Source organism: Sebastes umbrosus, chromosome 1 (assembly GCF_015220745.1).
Source record: "Sebastes umbrosus isolate fSebUmb1 chromosome 1, fSebUmb1.pri, whole genome shotgun sequence".
Classification (NCBI taxonomy): domain Eukaryota; kingdom Metazoa; phylum Chordata; class Actinopteri; order Perciformes; family Sebastidae; genus Sebastes; species Sebastes umbrosus.
The window spans coordinates 25,454,185-25,469,776 of record NC_051269.1 but is presented as its reverse complement, the minus strand read 5'-3'; the positions used below and the strand labels follow the sequence as shown (position 1 = coordinate 25,469,776).

At 40.6% G+C, this 15,592-nt stretch overlaps 1 protein-coding gene across 1 annotated transcript; it reads left to right on the top strand.

The window, feature by feature from the left end:
• Positions 1-245: 245 nt before the first annotated feature.
• Positions 246-15,446, top strand: LOC119490605 (protein bicaudal D homolog 2-like). Its single transcript, XM_037774114.1, has 8 exons — positions 246-525; positions 6,582-6,794; positions 8,213-8,365; positions 8,811-9,266; positions 10,727-11,722; positions 11,954-12,105; positions 12,636-12,867; positions 14,157-15,446. The coding sequence occupies exons 1-8, from the start codon at positions 280-282 to the stop codon at positions 14,157-14,159; spliced, it is 2,451 nt and encodes an 816-aa protein (XP_037630042.1). The 5' UTR covers positions 246-279; the 3' UTR covers positions 14,160-15,446.
• The last annotated feature ends 146 nt before the right edge of the window (positions 15,447-15,592 follow it).

Genomic DNA, 15,592 nt, shown 5'->3' with positions numbered 1-15,592 from the left:
TTTTTTCCAACCGATGATCTCAACTGAAGTTTCCTCTGTCAGCTTCACGAAGAGCCTGAAGAAGAAACTCCTTTGAGAATGACAAAAGTATCCTCCATGTTGGTGAGCATCGTTGAAGAAGTCTGCGGCGAGAAGAAGGAAAAGGCAACTTAACGCCATTTAAGTCCCGACGATGCGGCTCAAACAAAGACTGCAGTGATTTGTGGTCATCTTGGTGATTCTCTGCGCTAGTAGCCAGGGCTGGGTCTCGATACTGTGAGTCAGCGGCTCCTCTCCAAGATGTCTACGGGGCAGCAGGAGGAATACCCGGACGACGCGGTGCTGGTCACGGAGGCCGGGCCGCAGTGGCTCCGGGTCGAGATGGAGCGTCTCACCAGGGAGCTCCGTGAGACGACCCATGAGAAGATCCAGGCGGCGGAGTATGGGCTGGCGGTGCTGGAGGAGAAACAGCAGCTCAAGCAGCGATTCGATGAGTTGGAAACGGAACATGAGACGGTCCGACATGAGCTGGATCAGCTGAAGGAGGTAACCTCAGGTCATATATATACAGTATAGCCACGCAGACACAGCTAACGTTAACATAACCTTAATATCGGTATGTAATCAGAACCATCAGACGTTATCTATCAATCATGGGGCCTGGTTCCTCTAAAGCTCAGACATAACTTCAGCTCATGCCTCCAAAAAAAACTACAAAGTACCACCAGAGTGTAAAATGACAAGCTGAAAGTCTGGTTATATGATAAAGTCACTGTCATAAGGTTTTTGACAGATTATCATGTGGCAGCCAAATGCTATTCAATAATTAATATCAGTCTGTAATTAGAACTATCATAAGTTATCTATCAATCAGGGGCCTGGTTCCTTTAAAGCTCAGACATAACTTCAGCTCATGCCTCCAAAAAAACACAACAAGTGTAAAATGACAAGCTGAAAGTTTCTTGAATTGTTATATGATAAAGTCACTGTCATAAGGTTTTTAACAGATATTATCATAAGTTATCTATCAATCAGGGGCTTGGCTCCTCTAAAGCTCAGACATAACTTGAGCTTATGCCTCCAAAAAAAACACAAAGTACCACCAGAGTGTAAAAATTACAAGCTGAAAGTCTCTCCAATTGTTATATGATAAAGCCACTGTCATAAGGTTATTGACAGATATTATAAGTTATCTATCAATCATGCGCCTGGTTTCTTTAAAGCTCAGACATAACTTGAGGTCATGCCTCTAAAGAAACACAAAAAAAGTGTAAACATGACAAGCTGAAAGTCTCTCCAATAGTTATATGTAGGTAAATATTAACTACCATTTACCTCCAAATACCACAAAGTACCACTGGGTGTAAAAATGACAAGCTGAAAGTCTCTCCAATTGTTATATGATAAAGTCACTGTCATAAGGTTTTTGACAGATTATCATGTGGCAGCCAACTAAATGCTATTCACAGTTATTCTTAATCAGAATAATAGTCGTGTGGTTTAATGTTTTGTTCACGTTGAAGGATTAAAAAACTACCATTTATATATAACCTAACGTTAATATCGGTATGTGAATACACGGAAGAACCATCATAAGTCATCTATCAATCATGGGCCTGGTTCCTTTAAAGCTCAGCCATAACTTGAGCTCATGCTTCCAAAAAACACAACAAAGTGTAAAATGACAAGCTGAAAGTATCTCGAATTGTTATATGATAAAGTCACTGTCATAAGGTTTTTGACAGATTATCATGTGGCAGCCAACTAAATGCTATTCACAGTTTTTATAAGCAGAATAATAGCCATAGTGTGGTTTAATGTTTTCTTCACGTTGAAGGATTAAAAAACTACAATTTACCTCATGCCTCCAGATACCACAAAGTACCACAAGCTGAAAGCCTCTCTAATTGTTATATGATAAAGTCACTGTCATAAGGTTTTTGACAGATATTATCATAAGTTATCTATCAATCATGGGCCTGGTTTCTTTAAAGCTCAGCTATAACTTGAGCTCATGCCTCCAGATACCACAAACAAGTGTAAAAATGACAAGCTGAAAGTCTCTCCAATTGTTATATGATAAAGTCACTGTCATAAGGCTTTGACAGATTATCATGTGGCAGCCAAATGCTATTCACAGTACAGAATAATAGTGGTGTGGTTTAATGTTTTCTTCACGTTGAAGGATTAATACTACCATTTACTTTTTGGTCACTTCTTGCCTGTACTTGCTCTTGGTATGTAAGGTTGAGGCCTTCAAATCAGACGTCTGCAGCTGCAGCAGTATGTCAAATTTAGATGCCTATGTGGCCAACCTGCTAGTTAGTTTAGTGGGTTTAAAAGTAATAGTAAAGCTTTAGTAGAAAAGATTTGCAGTTCAGTTAAAAGTGAATCTTGAGAAAGATTATATCCCTCCATGGTTTTTTTTTTTTTATAACTTTCCTATCCTGGGGTCCTTTATTTATTTATCCTGCTCTTTGGAGAGATATTTCTAACCCACGACTACAACATTACTTCTAGCCTCTGGTTTCTCTGGCTTTCATCTTTTTGGGGGATTTGTCAGTGTGGTTGGGTCAGTAAAGCAGTCAGAAGAGACTTTGGTTCACATGGCAAGGAGGTTTTTCAATTCAATTCAATTTATTTTTATACAGCGTCAAATCACAACAGAAGTTATCTCGAGACGCTTTATATATAGAGCAGGTCTTAGACCGTACACCATATTAGTTTACATCTGTCATCATCACCAAATTCAGCTGCCCGACTGGTTTAACCCAACACATTTCAGCATTCAAATGTTAGGACTTTAAGCCATGCTGTTGTCAACAAATCTCCTCTAACATCCAATATGACTCCAACTAGCGATGTCACGGTACCAGAAATCTAGTAGTCGATACCAATACCAGTGAATTTCCACGATTCTCGATACCAAATTCGATACCACAGTAAAAAAAAACAACAACAACAATAAATCCCATGTAATTCAACACGTACTCTTATTAAAAACATTTGAACATTACAAAAAACAGGCATGTAGCCTTTAAGTAATGAATAAAAAGAATTGACCCATATTGTTCATATTGGCGTATCAGTGGCATGTTATAAATCGATAGGCAGACCACGGACGCTACATACTGACCGTGAACGCATCTGGTCCGATAGCTCAGAGTAGTAGGAGCAGAAGGCAGAGGATTTGTTGTCGAAGTGAAAGGCAAACGCACCTATTTGGCAATATTTCACGTTTAATCTCAATGCCATAAGGGAACCATAACATTAATGAGGTAATCGCCGCGAGGCGGATTGAGCTGTCAAAGGCGAAGCGTACGGAGCAACGGCGCCAGGTAGACCTCCGCAGCGGTGCCCCGCTGCAAAAGCGCTGCCGGAGAAGGCAGACACACCGCCACCCGACGGTAAAGATCAGAGTCAGCGCTCTGCACGTATTAACCGTCATTTTTTTTTTGTAAAATGTCCGGTGTAATCGGTGACACCGGTGTTGTCACAAGTTTATTAACCGGTGGGAAAATGTTCCTCTCTGTCACATCCCTACCAATGACCATTACAGGCATCGTACGGTACCTTCAGTACTGTAGAAAAAGGGTACCGTCACTTCTTTAAAATTTTGGCATCGACTTGGTAGCGAAGTATCGGTTCTCGTGACATCCGTAACTCAAAAAAAAAAATGAAATGACGTTTTTTTTTTTATCATTTGCTGCCATATCTGACAGTTATTGGAGACAAAAAAAGTGCAAAATTAGAGAATGAAGAAGGGCCTTGGTTGGACTGGAAAAGCAGCAACCACCACAGCAATGTGAGACACATTCAGACACCTGTCAGTCAAGCAATATGGTGCAAAACATACATTTTGCCTAAATATATTGTTAATAAACCAATGATTTTTTTAAATTCCCACAACGACAGACTAAAGAAGAAGCGACATTAGCGACTGAGATTCTAACTTGTGGGAAATTGTGTCTGTATATCAAGAGGGAAGTTGGGGTTTTCCCGTCTGCTCGGTATAGCCTAGTCAGAGTCTTGCAGCCAGTTTATCAAACCTTTAGAGGAACTGCATCCTAACTAGGCACTTCCACATCGGTTTCCATGTTCAGCTGTTGTCACCACTTGTTATTGACTATACCTCCATCACTTACTCTGTGTATTGGGATATTTCATTGTGTGGTGTTTCACTGATAGCCAGAAAGCCACAAATGTATAATATTGTGTACAAATAACAGCTCTGAATAGTGAACAAGATGGGCTCAGATAGATGTCAGTCTCTTACTAACCTGTCCTATTTTCATTTTGGGCTGCAACTGACAACTATTTTTATTATCAATTAATCAGCCTTTTATTTTCTCGATTAAACGTTTTGTCTATGTAATGTCTCCTTGCTCGGGTTGCTTGTTTTGTTCAGCCAACAGTTGAATCCTTAAATATAGAAGTATAGTATAGCTGCAACCAGGGAATGTTTGGCATTTAACTGACTAATTGTTACAGCTCTATTTTCTATTAATAAGTTACACCTCCAGACTCTCTTGTGTCGTCACTGGATGAGTTTCAATGACCTATTCTCATTTGTGTGATGATGGTGATTTTCGTCCACATTACATTATTCATCACAGTCCGGTCACTATGTGACTCATTGATGTAGTCATTGTCTTGGTATCTCATGATTCTGACTGCTGCTTCTCTATTTAGTAGAGTATGTCGTCTGATCAGCACCTACAGTGCTTTTTAGGCGACAGATTGATACACTTCACGACTGACTACTGCTTGTCACACATATCCGTTTGTTTGACTGGAAACTGTTAGGGAAGAAGAGGTGGGGTTAGATGCTGGTGGTAAGAAGAGCTACAGCTCTGTGGTGGGTTTCAGGACTTTCTTGAACAGTAGTTGTTGCATCACCAGTTTGGCTCAGTGGCTGGATGTCTACGAGCCTTTAAGTCACATGGCTGTGGGAATCTGACATTCACCTGTTCATCCTATTTAACCCTCTGAGACCCGCGATCCCGACCGACTTTAAAGTCTTTCAGAGGCTGCAGGTACAGTTTTACGGCTAGAGTGAAGGTACACATATCATATGAAAGTAGAAAAACCTAAGGAATCATTGATGCCAACCATGTCATAGGCTAGCTTGTCAGGAAGGAGGTTTAATAATGCTCCAAAGTTAGACTAAATTTTGGCGAGGAACGGGGGTACCTTGACCTCTGATCTCAAGATGGCAATGAAAATGGGTTCTGTGGGTACCCACCAGTCTCCCCTTTACAGACATGCCCACTTTATGATAATCACATGCAGTTTTGGGCAAAAAATATGCAGTTTTTTTTTTGTAAAGGGACTGTTTGTAACTTCTTGCACATATAAATCAATCTGGGTCGGTGTCCCATGCGCGCTCGCGCGTGGCTACGCTGTTCAGACGAGACTCCAACACAAACTACACGGAAGCACCAAAACCGCAAAGTTATATCTAGTGAAGCCCGTCTTGCAAAACAGTGTTGGCCACGGTCGGAGGACAGGGGGGGAGACCGTAGCTTTGGTCTCCAGGGCCGCAGTCTCTACTGTACTCTGCTCCTCTGCCTGCTGTCGCTGTCAGGAGGCTGAGGCAGGAAAAGCACTAGGATCAGCAGTGATTCATGGAGAGACCTTCATCTGGTCAGCTAACATTACTGCCGAGCAGGTGAAATATAGAGTGACATTGTGGTTTTAGCTGACGTGTGTCGCCTCACTGTGTTGAGCGATGCTCCTTCATGTCTATGTAGAGCGAGCACAAGCGCGAGCCCGACGCTGACTTTCGTTGACTTAACGGCCACAGGTGTCGCTGTTAACAAGCATTTCTGATTCTTACAAACAGTCCCTTTACGGCAGTATAATTGTGTTATTTTCGCCTAGTTCTAAAATGATGTTTGAATATTTCTGCATAATGGAGTCCCTAAACACTCTTGGAATTACATAAATTGGGTATCACTGTAAAGTTGACTCTTGTGGATTCAAGGAGTCCAATTGTATTCATGACGTGTGATGATGTTATTCCCCATATTAGCCATTTCATATAGTGAGACCTATTTTTTGGAATTTGACCTCACTGTATAAAATGACCTGTGGTTACCTCTAGGATAATCACAGCCTCATGAAACTTTAGAACCACAAACTAGAAACCTAGAGCATTCAGAGGATGGATGGCTTTGTGGAGTGGAAGACAGCAGCCTCCAGCTGGCTCCAGGCTGTCGTGTGACCATGACCAATTAGAATTTATGCAGTTCAAATGTAATCAGTGTTTGCAATAATCTCTTTTCATGCTCTGTCAGTGTGTAAGATGAACATCATGACATAAAACCAACATGTAGCAGCAGGGTGACACAGTGCTTGTGAGTGAATGGTCTTCCGTAACACAATAGGCGAACACACAACCAGTAATAATGTCAGTGAATGACAGGCCCTTGGTATTTTTTGAATAAACAGTTTGGGTAAGATAACCCTCATCCATCGCCACTGCCGGTGGTTATTCTGGCCATACTGGTGGTTCTCTGCGCGCGTCTTCAAAAAGGGCGGCTACTGATCCTTGATCAAAGTAGTTTTCCCTGATGTCTTTTCTTTCTCTGTGTCCGCAGGCCTTTGGACAAGCTTACTCAGCCCACAGGAAAGTGGCAGCAGATGGGGAAAGCAGGGAAGAGTCACTGATGCTGGAGTCTGCCAGTAAGGAAGCTCTCTACCAGGAGAAAGTCCTGGAGTTACAGAATGAGCTCCGACAGGCCAAAGCCTCCCTCACCAGCGTACAAGCTGAAAATGATCGCCTGTCGTCCATTGCCGTGGAGATGAGAGAGGTGATTGTTTATTTACACACATTTTAAAAAGCAGATTTACAATATAAATGTTGTGCTCATTTGAATTAATTGTCATTTCAATCATGCTGGTCCTACTTTATAAAGACTATATAAATAAATCTCATAATCTCTGTTAAATTACACAACATGCTCTTGATGAAGTCGGTATGTATTGATGAAAACGGGATCTTACAGAGTAGATCTTTCTTTACTTCTAATTAGGGCTGTCAAAGTTAACTCGTTAATAACACGTCAACGCAAATTTGCTTTAACGGCACAAATTTCTTTAACGCATTAAAGCAACTTGCGATTTTTAGATTGTAGCGGACTCAGTCTTAAAGCTAGAGTGAAGATACTGGCATCATATTAATATGGGAACCTGAGGAATCCATTGGTACCAACCATGACATACTAGCGAGAAGGAGGCTAAATAACGCTCCAAACTTATGCGAAACTTTGGCGAGCAAAAAATTGGCATGTCCTTTTTCAAAGGGGTCCCTTGACCTCTGACCTCAAGATATGTAAATGAAAATGGGTTCTATGGGTACCCACGAGTCTCCCCTTTAAAGACATGCCCACTTTATGATAATCACATGCAGTTTGGGGCAAGTCATAGTCAAGTCAGCACACTGACACACTGACAGCTGTTGTTGCCTGTTGGGCTTCAGTTTACCATGTTATGATTTGAGCATATTTTTTATGCTAAATTCAGTACCTGTGAGGGTTTCTGGACAATATTTGTCATTGTTTCGTGTTGTTAATTGATTTCTAATAATAAATACATACATGCATTTGTATAAAGCAAGTATATTTGCTTATTTTGTTAGTGCTAAAACATGATTAGTTTATCTTACAGCTGTAAATGGGAGCCAGTAACTTTGAATCAAAGTATTTTTGTGTTTGAAATGTTATGCATCTGTCCAATAATGTTGTCCCTTACAATCAGAATAGCATGAAAGAGAAGGTCAGTGAAGCTAATTGAAGTTTAGACTGACACCAGAGACTGAGACCAGACAACCACTAGTTGTCAGGGTGAGTTGTGAGAGAGTTGATGTTCGTGCTTGGAGTGGGGGAGGGTTGGTTGGCGGGATTGCCGTGAAACCAGCAGGAAAGATGATGTAATGGTCCACTGTGGGTGACACAAAGGATGTCCTCCGCCACGGCTCTCTGTAGCACAGATTGGTAAATGGACCATGTCCTCCTTCCGTCATTACACTCGCCAAAGTCTTGCCCCTGTGGTATGCGAAACATGCTGATCCTCATTTCACTTGACCAGACAGTTGCAACGTTGTAGTTTGCACTGCCTGGGAGATTTTTCACTCAATCAAAAATAGTGAGTATTTATTTTTTAACTGGAGTTTTTTCTCATTTATTCTCCCATAACATGTCATCTCTTGCCCCTCTCCTACCGTGTGCAGAATACAGAGCTAGCAGACCTGCAGCGAGGTCAGCTGCGTGATGACATGAGAGAGTACAAAGTGCGCGAGACTCGTCTGCTGCAGGACTACAGCGAGCTGGAGGATGAGAACATCTCTCTTCAGAAACAAGTGTCTGTGCTGAGACAGAACCAGGTGAGACAAACAAGATAGAACATGCACTTTGTTACACATCTTGAACTGGGTGATAATCATGGAAAAATAGTCATGTTTTTTCTGTTTAAACAACTTTTTATGACTCAAACTACATACATTATTTTTGTTTTGTTCTAATATAACTACATAGTCATTGTGTCATATAAGAAAGTGACAAGGCAAGACATTAAAGACATGTCGCCTTCCCAACACTTTTGACGTTTGCTATCATTTGAAATGGAAGTAAAAAATATTGTTTTCTTTTTTATTATTCACACAAAATTTTACATCTAAAGTTTTGTTTTATGTGCACTAGACAATATTTTTTATGGTCATTTTTGACAATATTGGGCACTCAGGCATAATAAAGAAACTAAAGTGGACACAAATCAATTGAGTAAAATTGTTAATAGTTTTATTTGTATTTTTTGAACACCCTGCTAAGGTGGAATTTGAAGGTCTAAAGCACGAGATCCACCGTCTGGAGGAGGACTCCGAGTGCCTCCACAGCCAGTTGGAGGAAGCCATGCGTCTGAGAGAAATCGCTGAGCGACAGCTGACGGAGGCCTTAGAAACGATTAAAACAGAGCGCGAGCAGAAGGCCACTCTTCGCAAGGAGCTCTCCCACTACATGACCATCGGCGGCTCTATGTACAACGGCTCTTTCAATATCTCCATCGACAACTTAAAACTCCACGAGGATCCTTCCGCCCTCACCGAGCCCGACAACGATGATCTTATCAGAGGCTTTGAAAACGGCTTGGCCAAGATGGATGAAGACAACAGAGCTGCTGGGAACAAGAGAGGAGAGTCTTTCAAGCCGGCTCCTAGCCTGGTGGACGACCTGCTGAGTGAGCTCAACATCTCTGAGATCCAGAAACTTAAACAACAGCTTGTGCAGGTATGAAGTCCAGGAAATGGTCTTTGACCATCCAGCACCATTTCTTACGCCATTACCTGATGTCTGATTTCATGTTTTCAACACATTCACTCAAAAGTAGATTCAACTTTCTACTGAAACATATCTGTATGTCGCACAGTACGTGCACAGAAAGAGTTAATTTTGATCATTATAGGGATGTCCTCGACCAAAGAAATTCTTAGTCAACTATCACTCGTTTGCCGACTAATCGATTAGTTGATTTAATCGACAGATCTATAAAACTGAGTTTCTCCACAAAGAATCACACCCAAGCACTTCTTCAAATCTTGTGTTTAGAGATGTACTTAAGTTTCTTAGAAATAAGTCATTCAACATGAAAAAAACATACAAATCACTAATCGACTCAATAAATCTTAGTCGACTAAGACTAAAACGACAGATTAGTTGACTGAGATGGCAGCCCTAGCTAACTAACTATTCTTGGGCACATTTAGTAGATTCATCTGGCCTGTAGTTTACTCACTCTGCTCTTTGAAAACCCTTACAGGTACTTTAGTAGCTTCCGCGACTTTACCTAAACAAATCCTCATGACGACAAAACTAAATTATTCAGTTGAACATTGTATCTGTAAAACAACATCACCTCTATTTATGACCAACATATTGTAAGTCATTTATACAAAAGAGGCTGTTGATTAAGCTTCGGTGAAGTGCCTCAAATATTCCTTTTTATCATATCCAGAATAGGCAAGCTAATTAAATGTTCAGTCTCAGATACACAAGGATAAGAAAGTAGCATTTACTGACTGACGCCACATTTTATTTCATAGACGGCTCCAATGATTGTTGGATTTAGAGTTCTGAAGTTATTTCATTTTGTCAATGTCAAAACAGCAAAAACTTATGATTTCTAAGTTCAAAATGCTGCTGCAGCTACTAGTAGACATAGTCAGATCTTTAACTGTCCACATCAAGTGTAAATACATGGTTATTAATCATCTGTGGCCACATCAATTGCATATGCATGTTTACTAGTGCTGTCAATTGATTAAAATATTAATTGCATAATTGTCCATAGTTAATTACAAATTAATTGCCCTTTTTTTATCTGTTCAAAATGTACCTTAAAGGGAGATTTGTCAAGTATTTCATACTCTTATCAACATGGAAGTGGGCAAATATGCTTGCTTTATGCAAATGTATGTATATATTTATTATTGTAAATCAATTAATAACACAAAACAATGACAAATATTGTCCAGAAACCCTCACAGGTACTGCATTTAGCATAAAAAATAGGCTCAAATCATAACATGGCAAACTCAAGCCCAACAGGCAACAACAGCTGTCAGTGTGTCAGTGTGCTGACTTGACTATGCCTTCACCAAACTGCATGTGATTATCATAAAGTGGGCATGTCTGTAAAGGGGAGACCCGTGGGTGACTGAAAATGCCTTTGTTTTTATTTTGATGTTTAGATGGATCGAGAGAAAGTGGCTCTGATCAACTCTCTCCAGGAGAACCAGAAGCACCTGGAACAGGCCTATGGGACTGTGTCCGAGCAAAAGGAAACTGTCAACCGGCTGACTGAGAACCTCACTGCAATGAGAAAACTTCAGGCCAGCAAGGAGCGGCAGTCTGCCCTCGACAGTGAAAAAGACAGGGACAGCCACGATGACGGAGACTACTACGAGCTGGACATCAATGGACCTGAGATTCTGCAGTGTAAATACACTGTGGCGGTGTCTGAAGCCGGGGAGCTGAGGCAGGAGCTGAAGACTCTGAGGTCGCAGTACAGCGAGTGCCGAACCCAGTACGAAGACGAGCGAGCGCGGCTGGATAGCGACGTCCAGGAGTTGAGGTCAAAGTTGGCGTCCTTGGAGAAGATTAGCCAAGTGGATAAAGCAGAGGTGGCTCGTCTGGAGAAGGAGCTCCGTCTGGTCAGCGAGGCCGCAGGAGAATCACTCGGCAGCCTTAATGTGGCGCAAGATGAGCTCGTAGCTTTCAGTGAAGAGCTGGCCAATCTCTACAACCATGTGTGTATGTGCAACAATGAGACCCCTAACCGGGTCATGCTCGACTACTACAAGGAAGGCAAAGCCATCGTAAGAAAGGGGAATGAGGGGAAGGAGGGGAAGGAGTCTTCCATACTTCTCACTAATGGGCTGATCTCTGAGACTGAAACTGGAAATTCTAGCAGCACCACAGCTACACCAGCCCCAGAGCACCGGCCAGAACCCATGAACATCTATAACCTCGTAGCCATCGTCAGGGATCAGATCCGCCACCTGCAGCAGGCAGTGGACCGCACCACTGGGCTGTCACGTCAGAGACTTGCCAATCTGGAGCTGGGCACAGTGGCAGACAAGGACAATGAGGCTTGCATTGGAGAGATCCTCAAACTGAAGTCCCTGCTTAGCACCAAAAGGGAACAGATCGCCACTCTCAGAGCCGTGCTCAAGGCCAACAAACAGGTCAGAAGACCACTCTGAGCATCTGTATGTGCGTGCTTGTGTGTATGTATGCCTGCTGTGTATGTTTCTCAGAGGAAGGATGTTCATTGTTTCTCAAACTGACAAGTACAACAGAATGCGATAATATAGTCTTAAACTAAAAATAACCACTGAGTTTAGAATGTACGGAAGCGCAAGAAATGAACGAATGAATAATGAATGAATAATTATATAACATCTTATTCCTTTTAGACGGCTGAGGGTGCTCTGGCCAACCTGAAGAGTAAGTATCAAAGCGAGAAGGCCATGGTGACCGAGACGATAATGAAGCTCCGCAATGAGCTCAAGGCTCTGAAAGAGGACGCTGCAACGTTCTCCTCTCTTCGAGCCATGTTCGCTACAAGGTATGATTATACATAATCACTGGTTTATATTTCATTCCTGACAAACATTATAATTAACCATCATGTGGCATCCTTGTGGCCACGTGGTTTAAGGCTCACACCATAATGCATGACCGCTATTGTATTGTATTTGTCACAGGAAACATGACGAAAACACCAAAATAACAATTATATTTCTTTATATCCTGTTAATTCTGCCCCTTTTCAGCATCTTTTCCTAATAATAAAAAGGAAAATTCAAAACATTAGTGCTTATTCTGAACAAATATTTTATGTGTATGCTTGTGAGAAAGACACAAAGCATTGTGGGAGAACAGTCTGTGATATTTGTGTGAGTGAGCTAGCAGAGAGCTCATCCTCCCATCTGGAAAAGGCTGTCTGGGGAAATGGAGAAAACATGTGACAGCAGCAGCAGCAGTTCATGGAAAAATTGCTCCATCTGCTGGAAATAATGTTTATCCCTTGTTTCTTCCTTTTCCCCCTCTCTCTCTTGCTCTTTTCTCCACATCTCCCCTCTCTCTCTCCCTCAGGTGTGATGAGTACGTGACCCAGCTGGACGACATGCAGAGGCAGCTGGGTGCTGCTGAGGATGAAAAGAAGACCCTGAATTCTCTGCTGCGTATGGCCATCCAGCAGAAACTGGCCTTAACCCAGCGCCTGGAGGACTTGGAGTTTGACCATGAGCAGGCGCGCCGCAGCAATGCCACAGCGGTCGGAGGCAAGGGCAAAACAAAGGTTAAGGGAGCCACTTCCAGCCATCATGTAAGTCAGAAGCTGTACAGCAGAACCAACTTTGAGTCACAAAGCCTCAGCGGACACTCTTGGTTCTCTTACAAGGCGTTATGTGGCCTTTTAAAACTTCTTCTACATCTACATTTTTTTGCACGATTCATATTTCCCTCTGGCTTTGCATGCACTAAACTCTCTTTATGGCATACTAGTATTATTACTAATTAATACTTTTGTACTGTACATGGTTGTGTTCACAATGATATACTCGTTGAGTGGAACCAGTCCTTTTTTGTATTCTACTCTTGGTCATTTTCTAGCATAAAACAGTTCTACTTTGAGTTTGAATAGCTCATGTTTTTATGGTAAAAATTAATATACAGAATCTATTCAGTTGGCATTAAAGAAGACACAGAGACAAGTCCTATTTACTGTGTGATATTTATATCATTATTTGGCCTGAGAACCATATGAAACTGGAAACCTGCGTTCTAATTTTAATTCAACTGACATTTGCTTCCAGGCTGCATCCCTTTTTAAATTCGCTGTGATATAAGCAGGTATAATTTGTCGTGGAAAGCACCGAGCTTTCATCCCCGTTTGAGGTCTGTGACATGTTAGTTTGCCGGTGAGTTGGAGGAGGTCGCAATGAGGATGATGCTCCACGTAATCAAAAAACTTGATGTGAACAAGTTCTTCGAAATTTAAGCCTGAAAACGGATTCAGTTTTTTGAAGAGTTGGCCACACTATTTTTATTCCATTTGTTATCTACCTCCTTATTTCTCTAGAAACATTAATTTATATGTAATCTCATTTCATAATACAACTTTTTTTTTCTCTCTCTGGTCCAAAACAGCTTTTGAGATATCGATAAAAAAAAAAAGTGATGGTACCACTGTGAATTTCATGTAGGTTGAATTCCAAATACAAACCAATAAATAAAAACGGTCTGTATTAATATGTTCAGTTTTAACTTCAATAATCATGTTTTTCTAAGATACTATTCGCTATTGTCTGTATCAGATAAATTCTGTATTTTAAAGGTTTATGTCAGCACACGAGAATTATGTAAAAAAATCAAAACTATTTGAATGAAAATTATGTTAAGATCACAAAAACATTCCCTGTACTATTAGTGACTCATCCTTGATGCATGCATGCATAACACACCTCTGTCTTCTGCCTCCTGATTCCATCTAACTTTCCTAACCGCTACCTTCCATAATAAATTTCATCTCTAATCTGTAAATTAAAATTTCAACAATCAATCGACAATCAATTTAATGTGATTTTTCTTCTGTTTTTATCTTTCCATTTGCAGTAAATCAATCATGCCAAGTGCCCTTAAGGAGGTCCGTCAGAGTGTCGCTAACACGAGAACCTATCCAACAGTATTTGCCAAGGGCCTTGTTTTAGAGTGCCAAAACAAGTATATGAAATTATGTCAAACATGCAGAAAGAATGACTCATCGCATCAGCTGCCCACTGCAGTCCTTCAGTCTTCCAACAATATGCACCACTATTATTATTGAACCAGAGGAAGATATCAGGATGGGTGTTTTACTGGTTACCCATCGTCTGTGTTACGCTGACTGTGCACTTTTTGTTTTACTTATTTGCTCTTCGGTGATTCCTTTCTTTCTAAAAAAATCATACTAATTGTTTCAAGTATTATACAGTGTTTTTACCAGATGTGCATGTTTGTCTACATTTTCAAGTGATTCATCACATTTTTAGCTCTATTTATTTCATAGTAACAAATCCAGAGATTATGTGGTAATTCTTTTGAAACCAGAACTTTCTGGTTGAAATCCAACAAAAGAGACAAATACACTTTTCTGCCTTAGTTGTTTTCCTTTTGGCCTTAAATGTATGGATGCCTTTCTAGAAGCCCATAGAAACACTTTTCAAGGTTATCAAGATTCTTGATAACCATTTCTCCTGTTTAGCTCATAAATAATAATGCAATATATTATTTCCGCTATATGATCCTGCAAATATGGAGCTTTATTTTCAGGGTATTACTACATTTGGGCTCCTCCTTTGTAGACATGGCAGAGCTGTTACAAACTCAAGTATGCTTGTTATAACTAAAGAAGAGTATTAATGCAAAGCTTATTTAAAGATTTCTAAGTTAAGTTCAGATGTTAATAGTATTCATAAAAGTTATTCATGAAGGAGAGTTTTTAATGTAATTGTTTTAATACAACTTTTTGTAAACCTTTTGAGTCCTAAAATCTGCAAACAACAATTCTGCAGTGCCATTCTGTGTTTTGTTTCTACAAGTGCAATTTGCAAACATGACCAGAAAAAAAAAAAACTAAATGTTTATTCTATGTAAAAATATTTTACACATTGTTGCTCACATACTTGGTCCTAATTGATTTTTATATGTTTTTACTATAACTGCAATTGTATTTATTTGACACTGTTCAGACTACAGGATGTCATCATCCTTTTTGTTTCCTAAGGGAGTTTGAGTGGAGGTGACTGGTCACAATATTGGTAAGACTGAACTTGTGGTAAAACACTAGCACATTTCATGACTGTGGGTTACTGTCTCTGCTAACAGTTATGGCTGGTGGAGAAATAAAACTTAACTTTCACAATAGTGAGATTGTTGTTCTTTTTCAATCAAACATGAGTTCCAGTTCCCAGCCATTTTTACAGTAAAGCTTTATCCTTTCACTGTTGAGAAATTAAAAACAAGAATGACATTTGAGATGTACCGACCTATATGACTTGTCAGTAGTGAGT